At 40.2% G+C, this 25,743-nt stretch overlaps 2 protein-coding genes across 2 annotated transcripts in view; one reads left to right on the plus strand and one right to left on the minus strand.

Moving 5' to 3' along the window:
- LOC121387970 overlaps nucleotides 1-21,410 on the minus strand; it is a 28,325-nt gene extending 6,915 nt beyond the window's left edge. The window contains exons 1-2 of the transcript XR_005959911.1: nucleotides 21,239-21,410; nucleotides 11,114-11,157 (exon numbers count right to left, since the gene is read on the minus strand). The gene's annotated coding sequence lies outside the window, so the exon portion shown is untranslated. The remainder of the gene's footprint in view (nucleotides 1-11,113; nucleotides 11,158-21,238) is intronic.
- LOC121387971 (chymotrypsinogen B-like) lies at nucleotides 1,027-5,920 on the plus strand. The gene is made up of 3 exons (XM_041519154.1): nucleotides 1,027-2,591; nucleotides 3,927-4,078; nucleotides 5,162-5,920. The coding sequence occupies exons 1-3, from the start codon at nucleotides 2,561-2,563 to the stop codon at nucleotides 5,324-5,326; spliced, it is 348 nt and encodes a 115-aa protein (XP_041375088.1). The 5' UTR covers nucleotides 1,027-2,560; the 3' UTR covers nucleotides 5,327-5,920.
- Nucleotides 21,411-25,743: the final 4,333 nt, after the last annotated feature.

The following is a 25,743-nucleotide window of genomic DNA, read 5'->3' on the forward strand; positions in this document are numbered from 1 at the left end:
CACACATCGTGCTAAATATTGCATACAAAGATTAATTCCATAAATACAACGGCAATGGAGATCGCCTTCATTGTTACTTAACACTGAAGTGGCTAAACACACGGCTGCCGTGAATATAGCTTTAGCTAATGAGGTCTGGCTATCTATACAACTGTCATATTTTGGGGAGAAAGACAATGTAAGATTACCATACCACATCTAAACTTCCTCGTACGTAGCATGGGTTACATCTAATATATGATACGATACAGGTTGTCGTTAGATATATTATTTTGCATGAGTGGGTAAACGTTCTACCGGACGGAAACGAGTCAAATATCACGGGAAAATATTGTTACAAAATTGGGTAAAGTATTTTTCTTACTAAAAGAAACATATCCGGGTTGGATCCAGGAACTATTTAGGATGTGTTGTGTGTGTGTGTGCGTGCGTGCGTGCGTGTGTGTTGTTAAGGGGAAATATGACACATGGACCAACTCGTGAAAAAGCCAACCCGATGATTTTATTTTAAAGTAGAAAAAAAGAGGCAATTAGGTAGAGCTGGTTTATCATGTAGCACGTGCTACGGTACCCGCGTTTCAGTGGGCTCCGCGTTGATGTGTACATTTATTTTCCCCAGGTAATTTTTCCTCTCTCCCCGAGGGGCTTGCAAAATGTATATCCTGGGAAGGGGGTCCTGGTGTTATTTGAGCTACAGGCTCCGCGGATCCTTAAACCGGCTCAGCACTTACGGTGTATGGGTGCCCAGCCTTCCTCCAGGCACCGCTCTTGGGCGCGCCTTTGCATATTATACATTTCTATGTTCTCCAGGGCTGGAACCGGGTCTAGTCCTAACGACTTCATCGTCGAGGACGATATCTTCATCGTGGCCGGGGAATGGGACCACGAGCGGACGGACTACTACAACAGCCAGATCGCTGAACAGACGTTCACCGTTAGACGCTACCACGTCCACCCCGAATTTCCGCAGACGATCCGAAACTTCAACCAGATCAACCAGCTGTATCTAAATCAGAGCGCGCGCAGTTACCAAGGTGACTGGTTTAAAAAGCTATATAATTTATAAATATGTAATATAGGGAATGAAAAACTTGCATCAACCTACAGGAATCATGGAGAACTATAAATAGCATTTGGAGAGTTCGTTTTATTCAATGGACTCACTGCGAGATGTATTCGAATATCTGGCGCCCCTAGACCACTATTTTGCCCCTTCTACTTAGCGGAAAGGTGGAATTTCGTACAGCATGAAAAAAAAAAATTCTCCCTATTTTAAATTTTTTTTGTAATGTTTTGTAAATCATTTAAGTTTGGTTTGACGTACGAAGAAACCTAAATGTTTTTTGAAAATAACAAAAATGTACCATTTTGTGTGCGATTTAAAGCAACAATATCATATTGAGAGATATCTGATATTGCTAGAGACGTATTTGAGTATTTGGCGCCCCTCGGTCACTACTATTTTTGTACCCTCCTCCCTCTACAAACCACAACATGAAAAGTGAAATTTCGTGCAACATGAAAAAAATATATAAAAAATGATCCGCCACCTAAAATTGTGCGCCCTAAGCCTGGGCCTAGTCCACATGTGCACTAATACGGCTCTGGACTCATTAAACGTATTGTTCCAACTCTCACTTGACGCACAGAAAATGCGAGAGAAGATTTTGTTTTCACAATTAAACAGTTAATTAACTCTTGATATGAACTTTTTTCATCAGACATCAAGCTCACATGTATCGTGTTACGGTATACATCAGGGTCCTATATTTCTTTAAAACGACGCTGTAGGCCTATATCAGTGGTGGATCCTGCATGAAGAAGGTGGAAAATAAAGACAGCCAGCCAGAATGTCTACACAGGGTAGAACCGTAATAAGGCAGTTGTACCACCAGAAAAATATGAAAAAGCGTCTCTTTTTTTTGGGTTTAAAATACTCTTCTTGTCTACCTGGAGATAACCTTCTAGTACTGCCTTGGTTCTATTTGCAAATTGTAATACCACCCACTTATATATTTTAGACTGGGGTCTTTCATTAGTCCATGAGCCAGGCACCATTTGACCCCATGACCCCACGACACGATCTGTTATCAAAGTATACTTCTTCAAAGATATCGGAAGATGTCAGCAAATGGGGGTGGGGGCAATTATATACTAGTTCGTTATGCATCAGTTTGAGGGCAATGCATAATCTTCGGTATCCCCCGCCCATTCCCCCTTCCCTTCAGACACCTAAGTAATTCTTAGCTACAACTACAGGAACCACCGAGAACATAATTAATGGATATATTATAATTAATTGAGCACAATACAACCATAATATTATATTGTACTGTATTGTGTTGTATTGTTGTACGTGTTGTGCTGTGCTGTGCTGTGCTGTGCTGTGCTATCTTATGTTATACTATATTAATTAATTAATTAACGTGTTCTTGTTCTTGTAGCCAATGGAGTTGTCCTGATCCAGCTGAACCGTCCAATAGAATACTCGACGTGCGTCACCCCGGTTTGTCTCCCCTCGCCATCTAGTTTAAACACCTGCGGGCAGAGGGGGTGCAGGATGAGCGGTTGGGGGAATACAGAGAATAACGGTACATATCGAGTTATAAGAATACATAGTATTCATGGTATAATCACTTTACAAAAACAAGAACGCTTCAAAGCTTTGGAAATGATGTATATGATGATATTAATACTTACGACAAGACATGTTTTTCTTCTTACTAGTTTTCATCTTTCTTCTCTTTTCAAAACTCACATTTAGGAAACTCACATTATTATTCCATTAAACCAGTCAGTTATTGTGATGGTTCAGAAACAACAATAAGGTTTAAGTTGCTAAGTAAACGTCAATCGTTTATGACGTCATAATAACTGTTTCTTCTTTATTCGTTGTTCAACATTTACGTCACACAAACTTTGAGGTGGGGGATGGGGTGGAGTGGGAGTTGGGGGGGGGGGGGGGGGGGGGGGGTGGGGGTGGGGGTGGGGGGGGGTTATCAAACCCAATGTGATTCTGGGCCCATGCTTATAAAACTTTTTGAGTCCAGACGCAATCTCAAATGACGTCACACGCATACAGTTTGTATGGCGTTGTCATGACATTAGTGTCTCAGACTGTATTAGAGTCTCGAGTCTAGACTGTAGAAGTTTTATAAGCACCAGACCAGGTCGTTCTGGTAGTTGTAGTAGGTGAAAATCCATGTAATGCTATTTATAATAAGGCATGCTGAGAATAAGCAGTTTGTCAGATATGATTACAAACAAACAAAACTAGAAGCGGTCCTAAATACAAGCCGTGATCTTGATACAAGTTTGATTACCGTACATTTGAAGGCACTAATAGTGTATCATATTACCGGCCTCGGTGGCGTCGTGGTTAGGCCATCGGTCTACAGGCTGGTAGGTACTGTGTTCGGATCCCAGACGAGGCATGGGATTTTTAATCCAGATACCGACTCCAAACCCTGAGTGAGTGCTCCGCAAGGCTCAATGGGTAGGTGTAAACCACTTGTACCGACCAGTGATCCATAACTGGTTCAACAAAGGCCATAGTTTATGCTATCCTGCCTGTGGGAAGCGCAAATAAAAGATCCCTTGCTGCCTGTCGTAAAAGAGTAGCCTATGTGGCCACAGCGGGTTTCCTCTAAAAACAAAACCCAGTGTCAGAATGACTATATGTTTGACGTCCAATAGCCGATGATAAGATAAAAAATCAATGTGCTCTAGTGGCGTCGTTAAATAAAACAAACTTTACTTGTTTTAATAGTGTATCAAGATACACGAACGTTAATATTTTTACACAAGCATGACCCAAATAACACAATACAAGAGTCAACCATGCACCTGAAACAATAGAAGGTTCCGCTTGTAATCAACGATTAACGTTATTATTATTATTATTATTATTATTATTTTATTTCAAGCTCTGAGAGACCATTTACAAATGGCGCCTGTTTGGATTCCGACTACCAGTACGTGCGAACACATAGAATTCTACGGATCCAACATTCAGACACTTCCGGCCAAAACGACATGCGCACTGAGTTCTCAGCGTCCTGCAGCCTTCAACTGTGTTGTGAGTTGTTTACAAATATAAATATCTTACAATTAGCCTGCCCATTGAAAAAAAGTATTTTGTCAAGTTTGCAACTTCATCTGAAAACTTCAGCTAGCAAAGAAAGCTTCTGGACTGTCTGTTCAGGACAGTGGGTTAGTGGTTAGTTGTCAGTGGTTAGTAGGTAGTTGTCAGTGGTTAGTGGTTAGTTGTCAGTGGTTAGTAGGTAGTTGTCAGTGGTTAGTGGTTAGTTGTCAGTGGTTAGTAGGTAGTTGTCAGTGGTTAGTAGGTAGTTGTCAGTGGTTAGTGGTTAGTTGTCAGTGGTTAGTGAGAAAGAAGTCGGTGAAATGGCCTTACAGCTACCCATTGAGTCGTTAAACTCGCTCTGGGTAGAAGCCGGTACTGGGAGACGAACCCAATACACACCAGTTGTCTTGCATTGGCTACACACTTTACAATATAAATATTGTGCGGAGTGTATGTATAATTATTATAGTCGTGAATTAAGGGAGATAATTCAGGATTTTCTGTTACAACAATTCTTCAACAAAAAAAGAATTTTTTTTTACCTATGGGGTGGAATGCTATACCAACCACCAGTACATTATTGTTACTTCACTACGACTGGTATTATATCAAAGACCATGGTATGTGCTGTCCTGTGTGCATATAAAATATCCCTTGCTACTAATGGAAAAATATAATAGGTTTTCTCTCTAAGACTATGTTAGAATTACTAAATGTTTGACATCCAATAGCCGATGGTTAATACTCAATGTGCTCAAGTGGTGTCGTTAAACAACAAGGACCGATGGTGAAAATTCACGTTTTCTGTCCGAATCTATATAAAGATAAAAATATGGCTTGAAGCCCCACACTGGAGGTGACCCCGTCACTAAAGACCCACCCCCACCAACTCCAGATATCGTTCCTATGGGTCTGGTGTCGTTAAACATTCATTCATTCCTTTGTGTAAAGAGTAAAAGATTTGCGTTCATAAATAATGTATTAATGGTTTTATTTGTAATGCTATCATTATAAATACCTAAATGTCTATAACATTATTGCAATCCATACAATTACTTCTTCATGACGTCATTGCAGGGTGATCAGGGCGGGCCGGTTGCTTGCCAGGAGACCTCGGGAGAGTGGATCCTAAAGGGGGTGGTCTTGTTGAGAATCCAGTGTACATCCGGAGCTCCCATACCAATAGCTGACGTCACAAAAATGGTGGGATGGATCCAGACGACCATGAATGCTGACGTATAGTGCAGTGCAATTAAAGCACACATCTTACAGTGCAGATGCGTGCATTTGATATTTATTTTGTTCCATATAAACAAGTTTTATTTCTAGTACAAATACTTCGAAATATGTGAAAAAGTAATTTAATACCATTTGCTGATATTGAATAAATACATGTACTTCTAAAAAAAACCCCACCATGTATCTTGTTTTGTGTTACTATTTTATTATTAAGAAATATAAGAACCACGTCCATATAGGTTCTATTATACCAAATAAAATCCCAAAGGCAACCATGTTAACGTTTGTTGTTAAACCCACTATTTGCATTATATCAACCAAACTATGACCCATAACTATCAGTACTACAACCCCTACCTCAAAGTATTAACTGAAGAAGATGGTACCTTTCATGGCTCATTTTCGGTATAACCAGATGTTTTTGCAACACCCCTAGTTTCAGACAAAATTTAAGTACAGATTTACAGATACTCCAAACATGTTTCAAGCACAAGGCTACTTGACACAGAGGTACTAGATGAAATAAAATTGCATACATTTTTTGCCCAGATGAAACTAAATGTTTTTACAACACACTCATATTTATCACCAATGACAGGACTTGTGGTAATAACTACTCTATGAAACGTTCGGTGCACCTCGAACTTTGACCCAGCCGGATGTTATTTGGTTTAGTACTACCTATATATGCGCGCGCGTATGTATTTTATTTTTGTATATGCGTTTATGAGTGTCTTGGTGTGTGCACGTTTGTGTGTACCGGTGTGTGAACGTCCTGACGTATACGAATGTTCTTATGCGGGCGGGCGTACTAGAATGGTTCCGGTCATTGTTCAACGGTGTGCTATTTGACCTTCACTTTTCAAAAGTAAAGTTTGTTTCGTCAGTGATACCACTAGCGAACACTGATTAATTAATTATTGGTTACTGGATGTCAAAAATTATGATATACAGTCTTAGAGGAAACCCGCTACAGTTTTTCCATTAGCATTTGAGATCTGTTACATGCACTTTCCCACAGACAGGACAACACATACCACTGCCTTTGATATACTAATCGTCGGGCACTGGTTTCGTCTTCAAATCTTGTAAATGCTTGGCTTGTATTTCTGTGTTCGTATCCCAATACCGGTGTTCATTTGTACTCTCCTGGCCTCTTTCGGTCTGCTCCCCATTCAGTCTTGTCACTAACTGTAAAAATACTGAGGGACTTTAAGCCCTTCTTTTTAACATATTTTAAATGGGGCACAAAAGATTACCTCCTATGAAATATACCCCCCACCCCGAAATTTGATCTACCCCACAAATGATGGAATCGGATTTTTGTACAGAAACAGATGTGGATCGAAATGGTGACCTCTTTTCTAGCAGATATGTATACATACAGTTTTTTACTTTAAGAATCAAGTCATTGTTGAAGCTTATTCAAACAAAGCTGCAACTGACGTTCGATAATACTCATATTGTAGCAAATCTGAAAATCATTGACATACAAATAACGAGCTATCAACACCAGGTTTTAAACACTGGGTGATGCTGTTTATTTTCACTGAAAATAAAATAACTGACATGATGATACCTTGAGGTACAGCGATCTCTTGCGGATGAGTATCTGTAAAAGCAGATCCTACTCGTATCTTGAAAGATCTATCTTAAATTAAGAGTTAAAATCAGGCATACGACCTCTAAGGCCCATGCTATCGAGGTCTTTCAAAATCATACTTCTATGTGGTATCGTAAGTAAAACAAAAAAAAAGACGAAAAAAGACTGATACCAAATGCTGGTTATGGATGAAATGGATGAAAGCTTCCTTACAAAACGTTTTCGAATCTACCACTATGACCAACAGTGCTACGTTTAGATCTGAATCCACACTGCACGCTACTAAGCAATGTATGGGACAAGTCTACATGGATTATAACTAATAGTGTGGGTAGAATAATGAAAATACATGGTGAAAAGGTCTCAGACCAGCTCATTTTGCCCAAATATCTATCATTTTTGCTCATAGTTGATGATTTGCCCCGTATGCTTATGGTATGGGCTCTACGAAGAAAGAAAAAGAAAGAAATGTTTTATTTAACGACGCACTCAACACATTGTATTTACGGTTTTTTAGCGTCAGACATACGGTTAAGAACTTCACAGATATTGAGAGAGAAAATCCGCTGTCGCCTCTTCATGGGCTACTCTTTTCGATTAGCAGCAAGGGATCTTTTATATGCACCATCTCACAGACAGGATAGTACATACCTTTGATGTACCAGTCGTGGTGCACTGGCTGGAACGAGTCATGCTTTGATTGTCGACCTCATGCGAAACAGAATTTTATTTTTTATTAGGTCGATGGATTGTAAACTAAAAATCGTAGAACGAACGCGCACCAACATTTAATATGAACTGCGTTAAAACCACACTGACCTCATTGAAAAATAAGGATTAGGTTTGAACAGAAGAAGAACTTGTAGAGTCAACTACTCGCCGACAAGAGTCGGCGGTGAAGTATAAGTCCTGATGTGCGGTCGGTCTAAGATTGATCTCCGTCGGTGGGACCACTGGGCAATTTCTCGTTCCAGCCAGTACTCCATGACGGGCATATCAAAGGCCGTGGTATGTGCTATCCCGTCTATTGGATGGTGCATATAAAATATCCTTTGCTACTAATGAAAAAAATGTAGCGGGTTTCCTCTCTATATCAGAATTACCAAATGTTTGACATCCAATAATCAATAATAAAATCAATGTGCTCTAGTGGTGTCGTTAAACAAAACAAACCTTTCATTTTTAAGCGAGGGCGTCTATTAATTACTAGAATAGTAATAAATAAAGTTTGTTTTGTTTTAACGACACCACTGGAGCACATTGATTAATTAATCATCGGCTATTGGATGTCAAACATTTGGTAATTCTGACACGTAGTCATCAGAGGAAACCCGCTACATTTTCCCTAATAAAGCAAGGGATCTTTTATAAGCACTTTCCTACAGACAGGAAAGCAAGGCCTTTGACCAGTTGTGGTACACTGGTTGAAACGAGAAAAAAACCCAATCAGTTGAAATGGATCCATTGAGATTTCGATCCTGCGACGCAAGCATATCAGGCAAGCATATCAGGCAAGCACTCAACCGACTGAGCTAGATCCCGCCGTACTAGAATAGATGAATGTAGCCAGTGTTTGTATTGTATACCTTGACCGACTTCGTACTAGTTAAACGACCAGTTATTACAAAAAAACGTTCGAAGATGGTCGAGTGTTTTGGGTTGTTCTAATCGCCGTTTAGAACGTCTTACTGAACAGTGGTAGATCTAAGGGGAGCGAGACAAGGGCAATGTCTCGCCCCCCCCCCCCCCCCCAAATGTTGCGACAGTTATATTTTTATTCTATTGTTTCGTTTTTTTGTGGGTTTTTTTTGAGAATCCGAGAAATCCGTTTTGAAACGTATGTGACCCCATGCCATTGCCACCCCACCCACCCCCGTCTAAAATAGATTTTCTGGATCTGCCACTGCTGAGTACTAAACTCCAACGATTGGCTCAACATTGAAAATAACCCAATCGTATTTTCACTATTTTAACAAGGATCTATATTAAATGTACATCGACTCCACAATTCATTGCGGAGGTGTGAAGCCATGCATCTATCACTGTCACTATTAATCCGTATCAGTTTTCAAGTATATATTTTTACTGCTTTAAACTGTACACAGACGATCAACCCTGTCAGATAGCTAAGGTGTGTTCCCAATTTGAGATGGCAGGGTGCTTAATTAAACATACAATTAAATTAAAGAGACATACCCTAGTTTTTAACACTAACGCATAATTTTGACTATTATAACCGTTTTTTGATAACTTAAATCATACTTTACTTATATTTTATTGTTTAGATTATCAATTTCCGTACATTCGAAGTGGTTTTAGTCATCCTGGTGTTCTTAATATCACAATATGCATTTATCATATTTTAAAAAACGCACGTGCGTCTGAGAAGTAACAGTTATGGAGCCGAGTTTTAGTCTATTTTTAGAGGGTATTTCACCATTTCAAAGTCACAGACTCATGTTTCACTCAGTTGTAACTGTATCCAAATGTGTTACAGGTTTGTAGATTAACTAAACTTAAGTGTTAATTTTCACGGGCTGAAACTAGGGTATGTGCCTTTAATAGAAGCTTTGCGCACACAGCTGTGTGTGTATGTGTGTGTGTGTGTGTGTGTGTGTGTGTGTGTGTGTGTGTGTGTGTGTGTTATTGTTGCATTGTTTTCTTCTTTGTTTTCGCTTACTGACTTGATGTGACAAAGTGCAGTTTGTGATTAGTTTACGACTCATCACAAACGTTACAGAATCTTATCATTTCAGCGTTTAACTATATTTAAATATGAAAATTCAGCTGGAAGATACACCATGAAATGTGTCTGCACAACACTCAGAAACGTGTGCAATTAATACTTTGTTTGTTTTGTTTAACGACGCCACTAGATCACATTGATTTATTATTGGATGTCAAACATTTGGTAATATTGACATATAGTCTTAAAGAGGAAACCCGCATTAGTAGTAAGGGATCTTTTATACCTATCATCCTACAGGCAGGATAGCACATACCACGGTCTTCGATATACCAGTCGTGGTGCACTGGCTGGAACGAGGAATAGCCTAATGGGCCCACAGACGGTGATAGATCCTTTCATGCCGCTCTATCACAGTACATATCGGCGGTGTTCTACAAATCGTTATTTCAAATCGCACTGTGGAAACCCAGCTGATGATGCACCGCGAGACATGTCCTGCATTTTCCCTTTGTTCAGTAATAGTCTTACAAATGAAACTGTCCATCACCCTTTCTTTAACTCAAATAAGACATATTTGTTTCCGAATTCGAATAAACACTGTGAGCATCTAGGGAGATACCGAAACATAAAATGTCACATTATATAGCCGTCGACGCCGTGCGTGATGGAAAACGATTGGGATTCAGCAGACGGATCAAATGCAGGTAGACCTATTAGCATATATCTGTGTTAACGAAATGCAAATAATAGAACAGTTAATGGAATAAATATTTATTCAAGACTTACCCCTCTTTAATGAGCTTTCATGAGGAAAAAAACAAACACCCGAAAGACAACTTAAAACGCGTTACAGATGTTTGGCAGTCTAACATGACCAAGGGTGTTAAAAATAATAGTGAACAACAAAGATAAACTGAGAATAAAAAAACAACAACCCCGAAACCCACCTAAAAATAAAACTAAAACTAAACTAAACTACACTAAACTAAACTAAACTAAACTAAAACTAAAAATAAAATTAACAAACATATTAAAGGGACATTCCTAAGATATCGACTAACAGAGACTTTTTAACGATTGTAATTACATATCAAATATATATTTCTGCCTAAAATATTACTGGCTGTATATTAAACGTGTTTCTGATCGTTCTACTATTTGTACTAGGTTAAATTTCATTTAATTTCCTAAAATATTTTTTTTCGTACGTACGAAATTATTTAAAGACAAAATTCAGTTTGGGCTTTTAACAAATATTAAGACGACCAGAAACACATTGAATATACAGACACTGACATTGTAAACAAGAACATATATTTAATATGTAAGTTTAATCGTAGAAATATTTTATTAGTCAGAAACATCTTACAATGCAGCAAACTCAGGAATGTCCTTTTATGAGTACTAAACTAAACTAAACTAAACTAAAGTAAACTAAACTAAAATAAACAAACATATTAAGAGTATTGCTAAAGCAATACAGACATATGTCCCTTACCAGGCACAACACATTTTCGTATCTCCTAAGTTCAAGGGCCATAACTGTAAAACAAATGGTACATCGTCACGAAAGTCAAACTTGATAGTTGTATATATTACTGTGCTAGATAAGACTATACAAATAATTTCAGCTCAATATTTTGAGGCATTGCGAAGCAGACAGACAGGCAGGCAGGCAGGCAGGCAGGCAGACAGGCAAGCAGGCAGGCAGGTAGGCAGGCAGGCAGGCAGGTAGGCAGGCAAGCAGGCAAACAGACATGCAGGCAGGCAGGCAGACAGGCAGGCAGGCAGACAGGCAGGCAGGTAGGCAGGCAGACAGACAGACAGGCAGGCAGGCAGGCAGGCAGGCAGACAGACAAGCAGGCAGACAGACAGACAGAAGGACGGAGACGAAATCTATAGTCCTCTCCGGTTGGACTGGTAGGAGACTAACAAAATAAAATTAATAGAAACAAGTTTGTTTTGTTTAACGACACCACTAGAGCACATTGATTATTAATCATGAACTATTGGATATCAAACATAATGGTAATTTTGACATATGGTCTTAGAGAGGAAAACCGTTAAATTTTTTCATTAGTAGCACGAGATCTTTTATATGCACCATTCCACAGACAGGACAGCACAGACCACGACCTTTGATATGCCAGTCGTGATGCACTGGCCGGAACAAGAAATAGCCCAACGGGCCCACCGATGGCGAAAATTAATAGAAAGACAGATACGCAGATAGATAAAGAAACGGACAGTATTGTTTTTACCTAATCGTATGTAGATATTCATTTTAAAACACGGTCGTATAAAACAAACATACAATGCGTTAACTTTTTTTTTTTTTTAATTTGATGGTGGTGATGATTAGAAAGAAAAAAAAGAGGATTATTTGTTACAACATTATTCATCATTTTATTTCAATTTATTTTTGTACTTATATTCAATTAAGGTTCAAGCACGCTGTCCTGGGCACACATCTCAGCTATCTGTGCTGTATCCCCAGGACAATGGGTTAGTTAGTGGTTTGTGGTTAGTGTTAGAGAAGAAGGTGTATAGTGGTCTTACACCTACCCACTGAGTCTTTAAAACTCGCTCTGGCTGGGAGCCGGTACCGGGCTGCGAACCCAGTACCTACCAGCCTTATGTCCGATGGCTTAACCACGACGCCACCAAGGCTGGCATTATTCATCAAAGCTGTACCCAGCCTTTATAATAACTATGGACAGAGGATCATGTTTTAAACCTACACCACCGAGGACACAATACCGGTTGGTGGTCGAATGACGTGAAAGTGACAAACATTACAATAAAAAACCCCAGCGGTTTCGAATAGTCACCTTACTGTCCGTGACTTACCTAATCAGGGAGAATCAAGTGGACTACTCGTCTATGGACATATGTTCTTATCGAGCTAACACGACCACTAGACGTCACACACGTGTGATCATACATCCAGCATTGTACCGTTATCCCTCCGCGACGGTATACATTTGCTGTAGGTGTAGGGGCCTATGGGCTTATTCACAGCGAACGTGAAACTAAAAACGCATCTATTTACCTACGATTCCTTAAAGGAAAGGGAAGAAGAAGAAAAAACGATGATCACGAACTTATACTTTTATTCTTCTGTTTGTGAGCAAACACGGGTACAATGCGCGTTTAGGACCCGTTATTCGCGTCATCTCGGTTCTATGGCAACGTGTTTAATAACTGGGAGGGGTGACAGCCAAGGCGCGTTTCTTTGTCCTGTGTCATTTTGACTAGCGCCTCGCGAACCTCTCTATCCACGTTGCAGATTAAAATGGCTTTTGTGTAGACGACAAGGCAAACAGACGACATAGCAATCAGAGCTGCTGATAGCTGGGAATGACAGCATGAAGATCGCTTTTATCATCTCCTTTCTTTGTCTTCTGGTACTAACTAGAGCTGCGTTCCAAGGAAGTAAGTAAATTAAAATTATTAAATGTGAAAAAAAAAATATGACCGGTTTTAAATATACATGTATGTATATAATCGCGACGGAGATTCCATGGTTAACTTGGACCACTGTTCCATATAACGATATAAGATATTAAATTATGCCTGCATATATTTAGAAGACCGCATTATATATGAATCATTTTCCGGATTTTAATAAAAAATTTTTTTTATAGTATTTAATAATCCAATAATTATTTTAATATCTATTAACAACATGCCTATTATTTTAACCGCTTTTAGTCAATTTTACCCAGTTTTGTAATCACTTTGTAATTCATATACATCACTGTATCTCATTAAATTAACATTTATAAGGACTGAATAAATACACTTATGAGGGCAGTTGTGATAATACCAATACAAAAAGTTGTTTTGTTTTTTTAAAGTCATAGCGAAATATGAAATGCCATTTGACTGGTATGTAGCATTGTAGAGTTAATGTAATTACAATTTAATCTTCATCTAGTGCTACCCAATGGCATTCAGATTATTACAGATTAAAATAGTGCTCCCAGAGGGATATGATTACAACTGACCACAAAGACCCCCTCCCCCCTCCCCCGCCCCAACAACCACGGGATGTAAAATGTTTGTCAGTAATGTTCATTGTGTTATCAAACTGTTCCTCATTATAACTATTATTATTATTATTTTATTATGATAAATATATATTTTATTAATACATGTATATTATAATTATAAAAATTACAATTATTATAATTATAATAATAATTATTATTATTGGCCAAAAGTATAAAATGGTATATATGTGAACATTTTAAGAATTATTTTATCATATGTTTGTCAATATTTGTGTCTGCCCACGCATCTCTTTAATTTAAATATTCATATAATATTAATCCACTTACACTTTGACGTACTAACATTTATCATTATTGTTTACCTCCACCAGGCCATATGTAGGTACGCCACTGATATTTAATGTATACAAATGTGACTTTCATGGTGACAGTAACTTGTAAGGGCTGTGTCAGAAAAATCACACAGGTGGGTGGAGCTGGAAATGGGGAGGAGACACGGGACATTAGCTTTATTTTGTTTTAGTGGTGAGTAACCTCCTGTATTGATATAATTAAGGTAGCCCCATTCACTAGTTGGTAATTCTGACGTTCCCCTTATGTGTAAATACACACTCTTTGGTGTTGTTTGATAACAATATTGTCAAGTGTGTGTAATGAGTAATGTTCTAGGTAAATATAACAGGTTTACAAGTACATATATGTACATGTGCTTATGTTAAATTACTCAACTTCCTGATTGATATATTAGGTTATGTAATTATTGGCCAAGGGAATACCATATTGAGATTGGGGTAAGAGAAAGATGGAGGGGGGAGAGAGAGAGAGAGAGAGAGAGAGAGAGAGAGAGAGAGAGAGAGAGAGAGAGAGAGAGAGAGAGAGAGAGAGAGAGAGAGAGAGAGATGGAGCGGGAGAGAGAGGGGGGGGGGGGGGGGAGAGGGAGGGGAGGGAGAGGGAGGGGGAGGGAGAGAGAGACAGAGACAGAGATAGAAACAGAGAGAGAGAGAGAGAGAGAGAGAGAGAGAGAGAGAGAGAGAGAGAGAGAGAGAGAGAGAGATGAGTCTATGGTATTATATCAACATCAACGTCATCATCATCATCAATGCCATTATCACCATCATTCTTATCCTATCTGATAATCGCAATCATCATCATCGTCATCATCATCATCATCATCGTCGTCGTCATCATTGCCATTATCATCACCAACATTCTTATCCTATCTGATAATCGCAATCATCATCATCGTCATCATCATCATCATCGTCGTCGTCGTCTTCATCATCAACAGTATCAACATCGTAATAATAATCATCATCAACAATATCAACATCGTCGTCATAATCATCATCATCATCGTCATCAACATCAACAACATCATCGTCGTCATCATCAACATCATCGTCATCGTTATCATCATCATCATCATCATCATCGTCGTCATTACTATTATATTTGTAGTATGCGGCAATGGACCTAGGGCGGGGAAGGAAGAATGCCTGGAGGGATCGCAGTGTCCGCCCGGTCAGACTCTGGTAGGGAGACAGTACACCCTCTGTTACGACTTGGTGAGGAAGGTCGGGGGCGTGTGCTGCGAGATGTCCAGTAAGACAACATTATACATCTCATTATCATAATTTATACAGCTAGCTTGTAGTCATTGATTGTAAGATATCCATATACATCTCATTATCATAATTTATACAGCTAGCATATACGTCTCATTATCATAATTTATACAGCTAGCTTGTAGTCATTGATTGTAAGATAGCCATATACATCTCATTATCATAATTTATACAGTCAGCTTGTAGTCATTGATCGTAAGACAACGATATGCATCTCATTGTCATAAATTATACAGCTAGTTTGTAGTCAATGATTGTAAGACAACAATATACATCTCATTATCATAATTTATACAGCTAACGAATGAAAGAATGAATGGATGAATGAATGAATGAATGAGTAACTAGATGAATGAATAGATTAATGTATGAACGGACGATAAATTAATCAATGGATGGATGACTGACTGACTGACTGACTGACTGATTGAATGAATGGATAGATTATGAATAAATGGCCTGATTGACCGACAGACTGATTGACTGACAGACTGATTGACTGACAGACTGAATGACAGACAGACATACTGACTGACTAACAGATTGACTGACTGACTGACTGAATGGATGGATGGATGGATAAAGACACCGCATCGCTATTACTAAGATGCATTCTCAAAACTGCAAGTGTCATATGATAATTAGCAATTTTTGTTATAAATTATATATATATAAAAGATCCCTTGCTGCCTGTCGTAAAAGAGTAGCCTATGTGGCCACAGCGGGTTTCCTCTAAAAAATACATTAAAAAACAGTGTCAGAATGACCATATGTTTGACGTCCAATAGCCGATGATAAGATAAAAAATCAATGTGCTCTAGTGGCGTCGTTAAATAAAACAAACTTTACTTGTTTTAATAGTGTATCAAGATACACGAACGTTAATATTTTTACATTTTCTTGACATGTTACCTCAACCTGTACGCAGAGCCGGATTAAGCAACTGCGGGGCCCGTAGCAAAACATAGCATAGGCCCCTACTACTGGCTAGTTACAAAAGTAAACGCCCCCCCCCCCCCCCCCCACACACACACACATACTATTATCATAGCTTTACATACAACATAATCACACCTTAATGTTTGAACAATCAGTCAGATGTATTGTCGAAACAAAAGGAATCTTGCCAACAGTATTAAAAACCAGTGCAAATGCCATTAAACTATACTGAACAAAATAAGAAACTTCCGCTAACTTTGCTTGAACATAACTTGATGAAAACAAACCGGAGGAATAATTGTTATATATGCGTTTAAAGAGTGTTCTATGATGCATCGTTTGGTGCAAAACTGATAGGTTAACAGAAACTGGGGAAAATTTTGACCAAGTGAGGTCGGGGTTAAACAAAAAAAACCCACTTAATAACGGATATGACCACCTCTTGAATTGACCACTGCAGTGCATCGCAGGCGCATAGAATTGACTAAAGTGTTGATTTCTGCCTGTGGAATATTGTTCCATTCCTGAATAAGCGCTTGACGAAGTTCGTTGACGTTATCGGGTGGGTTGGGACGACGCCTCAATCGTTTGTCCAGACTATCCCAGACATGCTCGATGGGGTTGAGATCAGGACTTTTAGCGGGCCAGTCATCAATGAAATCAATGTTATTTGTCCTAAGAAAATTTAGTGTCTCTAACTGCATGTGAGGTGGCATTATCATGCTGAAAAATCGAGATGTTGGCGTTGTTATGGAACAGAGGAATGACGTGATGAGCGAGAATGTCATCGCGGTAACGTTGAGCATTTAAATTGCCATCAGTGATGACTAGTGGTGAACGATAACCATGGGCAATGGCTGCCCAGACCATGACACAACCCTCACCCCCGAAACGATCTCGTTCAAGAACACGACAGTCAGCATAGCGTTCATTTCTCCTACTGTAGACGCGCATCCTGCCATCACCACGTTGTAAAGAAAATCTGGATTCATCCGTAAAAAGAACGGTATTCCAGCGTCGCCGTATGCAACGAGTGTGTACACGTGCCCAATTAAGACGATTTAGACGATGACGTTGCGTTAAAACGCATCCGACGTAAGGACGTCGTGCATGTAAACCGTTCTCCCGCAGACGATTACGAACAGTTTGCCCACTGATTCGGTTATTATGAAGCCCAGGTGTGTTAGTAGCAGTGGCAGTTTGGAATCGATTGCGCAAATGCGTATTCATGATATAGCGGTCTTGACCACGCGTTGTAACACGCGGACGTCCACGACGTGGCAAGTCGTTGGTGCTTCCTGTCGTTCGAAATCTTACGCGAAGATTTCGTATCGCTCGACTAGAACTCCCAACATGCCTTGCAACGTCTTCTGTCGACATGCCAACATCAAGCATGCCAATCGCCCGTTCGCGTAAATTATTGGGTATTCTTGGCATACTAAAAATGCTACAATGTAAAAAACGTTAATTCTTTTTACAAACTTTTAAGCGTTTTCGTTCACTTGACAACAATGTCAGTAAGACAAGTAAAACAAATTGACCGAATACTACACGGGACATGTCGAACCATGCATGCACGTGCAAACTGAATTTCACGTTGTCGACGATTAACAGTGCAAAAATAATCGATAAAATTCATGAATCCTGATAATACAGCTCAAAGCTAATACTACCTATATAATTTCATTACACAATGAATTCTTTAACACAACAAATACTATATGTACAAATCGGAAGTTTCTTTTTTTGTTCAGTATATACTGTAACTGCATGTATGCCCCGAAAACGTGGGTCAAAGTTTAGGCCAGTAGACAAGTGTGATTCAGGCTTAGATTATCAAATTACCAATGACAACACAGTCGCGCATGCGTTTTTATGCCGGGACAGAATTTCTGTCCATCGATTGCACACGCCCTTCACTTTTAGCTCGCCGCGCTCGTGCTGTATAAAGTTTAAACTAAACTAAACTAAACTAAAAAAAAAAAAAAAAAAAAAAAAAAAAAAAAAAAAAAAAAGGGAGATCCGCGGGGCCCCTGAAAGCGCGGGACCCGTAGCATTTGCTACCTCTGCTACGTTGTTAACCCGGCACTGCCTGTACGACCGTTCTCGACTTATTTCGATCCCTGCTTAAATGTAGCGATGAGTCATTGATGATATTACTATTAAGTTCAGTATGAAGATGACTGGTTAATGAAGGTCAAACAGGAACTAAACGAACTAGGTTTAAATTATATATGGAACTTACACATGTTGATGACAATGTTTACATTACAATGTAATTAGAGAAAGAATAACTGACACATTCAAGCAACAATGTTAACAGTAGAATAATGATAATTTCAAAGGGAAGTCTATACAAACACTTGTTAAATAATTTCATATTACAAGATTATCTTAAAAAACCATTGGACGTTCGACATTTAAAAGAAATAACTAAAATTGGAATATGTGCACATAAATTAAATATAGAATTTGGCAGATATAGAAATATTGAAAGATCAGAGAGAAAAAGTACACTATGTGTCAAAAATGAAATAGAAGACGAGTATCATTTTATCTTCCAGTGCCCACGATATAATGATTTAAGAATGATATTTATTAAAAGATTACCATAGACGTCCAAGCGTTTTCAAACTTACCCAGCTATTAGCGTCTGACAATGCTAAAGAACTCAATAATCTCGGAAAATATTTATTTAGAGCAAATGCCGTTAGAGATCAGCTATTGGAGCAAATTGGTTAATATTAACATTACTTCTATTTATTCAGTATAGTGCTATTCGTTTACATGCATATTAAACCAATAATACAAGTATCTCTCAGTATACTTAATAATGACTTATATGTATTAAAGTCAATAGAACCTTAATTAATTATTATTATTACTATTAATATTATTGTTTACTAAATCACTCTCCACCATAATCCTGTACATATCCTGTATATATTTATTATTTTGTTGTACATTGTATTATGCTGATAAATTGTAAAAACTTAAAGCAATAAAGAATTTGAACGTGAAATTTTTTTAATATCGCCTGAGGTGAAGACTCACGTGACCTAGTGCGATACATTTCCGTCCGTCGTCGTATGTTGTCCGTCCGTCGTGTTTTCACCTTTTTTACTTCTTCTCCAATTACAATGACATTTTTAGATAGGTTTCATGGCACATTGGGAAAACAATTTGTGAATTTGGTTATTCTGACTTCCAAGAATCTGAAGGGTGCGTCCAAAAAGGGTAAATTTAAGCTATTTAAAAAAAACCCCATCCTTTTCTGTACTTCCAGAAATGCTGTAACCAAATAGTCTACTTATATTCAGGGCTCGAAATAGGAAGTAAAATATGACCTGATAAGAATAAATATGACCTGCTGTTATTGTTTTAAAACAGCAGGTCAAAAAATATGACATGCTAAAAAATTAGAATAAATATGGCCTGCTAGAAATAAGACAGCACGGGGTGAGGGGAGCAAGAGCGGATTCAAGGGAGGGGACCAGGGGGACTTGTCCCTCCCTCTAAAAAATTAAAGTGCCCCTTTTTTAAGAATTTATTTACAATTTTCATCGAAGTGTCCTATTCAGGGTGTTGCTCCATGTGCCCTTGTGCCCTTGGTCCACACCATAAAATGTTTCCTGGGTCCGCCCTTGGGGGAGGGTTTGGGATAGTGTTAGTCCGAAGGGACGTAGAAAGTGTGGTTCTTTCTATGTCCGGAGCTGTCAACCTGCCATTCTTAGGCGTGAGAAAATTAGAAATCAGGATCCAGGGACTGCAGGCTCTTGGTCGCGTTCAGGGTGAACTTTTTTGTTATTGTTTGTTCAAAATGGAAATATCTTTAAAAAATCGAGCGAGTGCAAGTTGTGCTAATTAATACGGTTAATGTCAAACCATACAAGTCGGACATCGGTAGCACCCGCGAGTGATTGTTGGTATAGAACCGGGGATAGGTTCAATATGCTGTATTATTATTAATAGGTAACGAATTCAGAGACCTGCATAATCAGCATATAGTTCCATTCAGCTCTAAAATATAAACCACGATTATAAAATATTTTTATTGTGAGATTATAGTAACGTTGCGTGAGAGCGGTTCGGATCCCAGTCGAGGCATGGGATTTTTAATCCAGATATAGACTCCAAACCCTGAGTGAGTGCTCCGCAAGGCTCAGTGGGTAGGTGTAAACCACTTGCACCGGCCAGTGATCCATAAATGATTCAACAAAGGCCATGGTTTGTGCTGTCCTGCCTGTGGGAAGCGCAAATAAAAGATCCCTTGCTGCCTGTCGTAAAAGAGTAGCCTATGTGGCGACAGCGGGTTTTCTCTACAAAACAGTGTCAGAATGACCATATGTTTGACGTCCAATAGCCGATGATAAGATAAAAAATCAATGTGCTTTAGTGGCGTCGTTAAATAAAACAAACTTTACTTTAAAACATTTCCCAGCCATTTGCTAAATAGAGGGAAGCAACTCGCTCTGCACATTAAGAACAATAATGACTTAATGTGCGCCCTGCACGAAGATTTGTGTCATTTGTGAACAATTAGGACCTCCGAGATGTATTTTTGATCATTATAGACTTAAAATATAACTATGTTCAGAATATTAGCTAAACCGCTCGTGAGATAATTGTACATACAATGCATTATAATTTATGCATCTGTTTCTAGAAATGACCTGCGGTTTTGGGTGTGGTTTGAGCAGGTGACTTTTTATTTCGCCTGTTTCGTGTTAATAATAGACTGTTTACAGTAGCGGATCCAGTGGGGTGGGGGTGGGGGGTGGGGTGGCGGGATCCAGTTGTCCGGACCTCCCTTTTTAAAAACCGACCATAACCGTTAAGGGGAAACGTGATTATATTAACTGTTCTAAATGCTGTAAGAGGCGCGCTTTGTAAAAGGAGAGATCAGTCATCACATTTGGACCCCCCCCCCCCCCCCCTTTCAGAAAACCTGCATCCGCGCCTGGTTTGTTACTTGTCGTAGGCCGCTATTTTATGCCCTGGAACAAACAATCAAACAAACAAAAGGTAGCGTCAAACACTTACCTCTGTTCATATGTCCGATCAACAGTTTTAGTAAATATTGCAACAGTACAACATAGTGGCTAGCAGTCGTCATTAGGTAGTCCAGGCACATTTTACATTTATACACATTTGAAATAAATATGATTATATTAAATGTCGAAGAGCGATTCTGTTGGTACATTTCTGTGTTCAAAAGAATGTGCGTAGTATCACTTTGACGTCAATAATCATATCAAAACCATTGTTGACGTCACGATAAAGGATTGTTAACGTTTATATGGCAACGTTTCCGGCAATTTTCGTAACTTAACGGAAAATGTCGAAGAACCATTCAGTGTGTGTGTGGTGTGTGCTCTAGTGGTGTCGTTAAACAAAACAAACATTAATTTTTAAGTTTTATTTATATTTTATTTAAAGAAAATTAATGAGTAATTAACTGATTGAAAATATAATGTCAGTTATAGTCATTTCACATTTATGAAAATAATTAATTGAATAATAGCCTAGCTACACAAAGATAGAGACTAATAGACTGAGATAGAGACAACATGAGAAAAGGACAGACATGCAGACAGAGAAAGAGAGAGAGAGAGAGAGAGAGAGAGAGAGAGAGAGAGAGAGAGAGAGAGAGAGAGAGAGAGAGAGAGAGAGAGAGAGAGAGAGAGAGAGAGAGAGAGAGAGAGCTGACAGATACAAGTGGAATAATAAAACAAATTAATATCGTATTGTTACACGTTTAGTCGTGAGATGAAAAGCAATCTTGCGTATATCGTGGTTTCACGTAAGTTTTTGTGCAAGCGAAATGGAAGTGATGGGTATCTGACAAAATCACGCGCACGAGCGTCTTTCCAATGGCGGATCTAAGGAGATGGGACAGTGGCCCGACTTGCGATTTTACGTTGGAGAATGCTAGAAATCCCTTCAGGAACGTTTGTGACCTTCGGACACATGTCATTGCCCACCCACTCTCAGCGCATTTTCTGGATCCGCCACTGATTTCACTGTGACAAAATATCTCGGGCCGAATGCTAAGAAAACATAGGAAATAAATAAATAAATAAATGAATAAATAAAAAAAGTTTAAAAAAAAAATTAATAATGAATAATGAATGAATGAATGAATGAATGAATGAATAAAGTAAATAAATAAATAGAAAAAGAAAAAGAGGGATACCAATGCACCGACATAAATTTTAAAGTACTCTAACATGTATCATATAAAGAAAACAAATCATGCTTTTCAGAGGTGGATGCAGGATTGTTCTAGGGATGGTCCGGGTCTGTCTTCTGAACCCAGTATAAAGTGTGGTGTACACTTCGCTTGGTGCACCGTCAATGACGGATTGTTCTAGGGATGGTCCGGGTCTGTCTTCTGAACCCAGTATAAAGTGTGGTGTACACTTCGCTTGGTGCACCGTCCATGACGGATTGTTCTAGGGATGGTCCGGGTCTGTCTTCTGAACCCAGTATAAAGTGTGGTGTACACTTCGCTTGTTGCACCGTCAATGACGGATTGTTCTAGGGATGGTCCGGGTCTGTCTTCTGAACCCAGTATAAAGTGTGGTGTACACTTCGCTTGGTGCACCGTCCATAACGGATTGATCTAGGGATGGTCCGGGTCTGTCTTCTGAACCCAGTATAAAGTGTGGTGTACACTTCGCTTGGTGCACCGTCAATGACGGATTGTTCTAGGGATGGTCCGGGTCTGTCTTCTGAACCCAGTATAAAGTGTGGTGTACACTTCGCTTGGTGCACCGTCCATGACGGATTGTTCTAGGGATGGTCCGGGTCTGTCTTCTGAACCCAGTATAAAGTGTGGTGTACACTTCGCTTGTTGCACCGTCAATGACGGATTGTTCTAGGGATGGTCCGGGTCTGTCTTCTGAACCCAGTATAAAGTGTGGTGTACACTTCGCTTGGTGCACCGTCCATAACGGATTGATCTAGGGATGGTCCGGGTCTGTCTTCTAAACCCAGTATAAAGTGTGGTGTACACTTCGCTTGGTGCACCGTCCATGACGGATTGTTCTAGGGATGGTCCGGGTCTGTCTTCTGAACCCAGTATAAAGTGTGGTGTACACTTCGCTTGTTGCACCGTCAATGACGGATTGTTCTAGGGATGGTCCGGGTCTGTCTTCTGAACCCAGTATAAAGTGTGGTGTACACTTCGCTTGGTGCACCGTCCATAACGGATTGATCTAGGGATGGTCCGGGTCTGTCTTCTGAACCCAGTATAAAGTGTGGTGTACACTTCGCTTGGTGCACCGTCCATGACGGATTGTTCTAGGGATGGTCCGGGTCTGTCTTCTGAACCCAGTATAAAGTGTGGTGTACACTTCGCTTGGTGCACCGTCCATGACGGATTGTTCTAGGGATGGTCCGGGTCTGTCTTCTGAACCCAGTATAAAGTGTGGTGTACACTTCGCTTGGTGCACCGTCAATGACGGATTGTTCTAGGGATGGTCCGGGTCTGTCTTCTGAACCCAGTATAAAGTGTGGTGTACACTTCGCTTGGTGCACCGTCCATGACGGATTGATCTAGGGATGGTCCGGGTCTGTCTTCTGAACCCAGTATAAAGTGTGGTGTACACTTCGCTTGGTGCACCGTCAATGACGGATTGTTCTAGGGATGGTCCGGGTCTGTCTTCTGAACCCAGTATAAAGTGTGGTGTACACTTCGCTTGGTGCACCGTCAATGACGGATTGTTCTAGGGATGGCCCGTGTCTGTCTTCTGAACCCAGTATAAAGTGTGGTGTACACTTCGCTTGGTGCACCGTCAATGACGGATTGTTCTAGGGATGGTCCGGGTCTGTCTTCTGAACCCAGTATAAAGTGTGGTGTACACTTCGCTTGGTGCACCGTCCATAACGGATTGATCTAGGGATGGTCCGGGTCTGTCTTCTGAACCCAGTATAAAGTGTGGTGTACACTTCGCTTGGTGCACCGTCAATGACGGATTGTTCTAGGGATGGTCCGGGTCTGTCTTCTGAACCCAGTATAAAGTGTGGTGTACACTTCGCTTGGTGCACCGTCAATGACGGATTGTTCTAGGGATGGTCCGGGTCTGTCTTCTGAACCCAGTATAAAGTGTGGTGTACACTTCGCTTGGTGCACCGTCAATGACGGATTGTTCTAGGGATGATCCGGGTCTGTCTTCTGAACCCAGTATAAAGTGTGGTGTACACTTCGCTTGGTGCACCGTCAATGACGGATTGTTCTAGGGATGGCCCGTGTCTGTCTTCTGAACCCAGTATAAAGTGTGGTGTACACTTCGCTTGGTGCACCGTCAATGACGGATTGTTCTAGGGATGGTCCGGGTCTGTCTTCTGAACCCAGTATAAAGTGTGGTGTACACTTCGCTTGGTGCACCGTCCATAACGGATTGATCTAGGAATGGTCCGGGTCTGTCTTCTGAACCCAGTATAAAGTGTGGTGTACACTTCGCTTGGTGCACCGTCAATGACGGATTGTTCTAGGGATGGTCCGGGTCTGTCTTCTGAACCCAGTATAAAGTGTGGTGTACACTTCGCTTGGTGCACCGTCAATGACGGATTGTTCTAGGGATGGTCCGGGTCTGTCTTCTGAACCCAGTATAAAGTGTGGTGTACACTTCGCTTGTTGCACCGTCAATGACGGATTGTTCTAGGGATGGTCCGGGTCTGTCTTCTGAACCCAGTATAAAGTGTGGTGTACACTTCGCTTGGTGCACCGTCCATAACGGATTGATCTAGGGATGGTCCGGGTCTGTCTTCTCAACCCAGTATAAAGTGTGGTGTACACTTCGCTTGGTGCACCGTCAATGACGGATTGTTCTAGGGATGGTCCGGGTCTGTCTTCTGAACCCAGTATAAAGTGTGGTGTACACTTCGCTTGGTGCACCGTCCATGACGGATTGTTCTAGGGATGGTCCGGGTCTGTCTTCTGAACCCAGTATAAAGTGTGGTGTACACTTCGCTTGTTGCACCGTCAATGACGGATTGTTCTAGGGATGGTCCGGGTCTGTCTTCTGAACCCAGTATAAAGTGTGGTGTACACTTCGCTTGTTGCACCGTCAATGACGGATTGTTCTAGGGATGGTCCGGGTCTGTCTTCTGAACCCAGTATAAAGTGTGGTGTACACTTCGCTTGGTGCACCGTCCATGACGGATTGTTCTAGGGATGGTCCGGGTCTGTCTTCTGAACCCAGTATAAAGTGTGGTGTACACTTCGCTTGGTGCACCGTCAATGACGGATTGTTCTAGGGATGGTCCGGGTCTGTCTTCTGAACCCAGTATAAAGTGTGGTGTACACTTCGCTTGGTGCACCGTCCATAACGGATTGATCTAGGAATGGTCCGGGTCTGTCTTCTGAACCCAGTATAAAGTGTGGTGTACACTTCGCTTGGTGCACCGTCAATGACGGATTGTTCTAGGGATGGTCCGGGTCTGTCTTCTGAACCCAGTATAAAGTGTGGTGTACACTTCGCTTGGTGCACCGTCAATGACGGATTGTTCTAGGGATGGTCCGGGTCTGTCTTCTGAACCCA

The sequence above is a fragment of the Gigantopelta aegis genome, chromosome 14 (assembly GCF_016097555.1).
Source record: "Gigantopelta aegis isolate Gae_Host chromosome 14, Gae_host_genome, whole genome shotgun sequence".
NCBI lineage: Eukaryota > Metazoa > Mollusca > Gastropoda > Neomphalida > Peltospiridae > Gigantopelta > Gigantopelta aegis.

What these genes read in the sequence shown, in the direction of transcription:
- LOC121387971 (XM_041519154.1), top strand. Translation starts at nt 2,561, where the DNA reads ATGAGCGGTTGGGGGAATACAGAGAATAACG. An exon ending in GGGGAATACAGAGAATAACG is followed by an intron (nt 2,592 to 3,926) that starts GTACATATCGAG and finishes TTTTATTTCAAG; the next exon opens with CTCTGAGAGACCATTTACAA. An exon ending in CTGCAGCCTTCAACTGTGTT is followed by an intron (nt 4,079 to 5,161) that starts GTGAGTTGTTTA and finishes ACGTCATTGCAG; the next exon opens with GGTGATCAGGGCGGGCCGGT.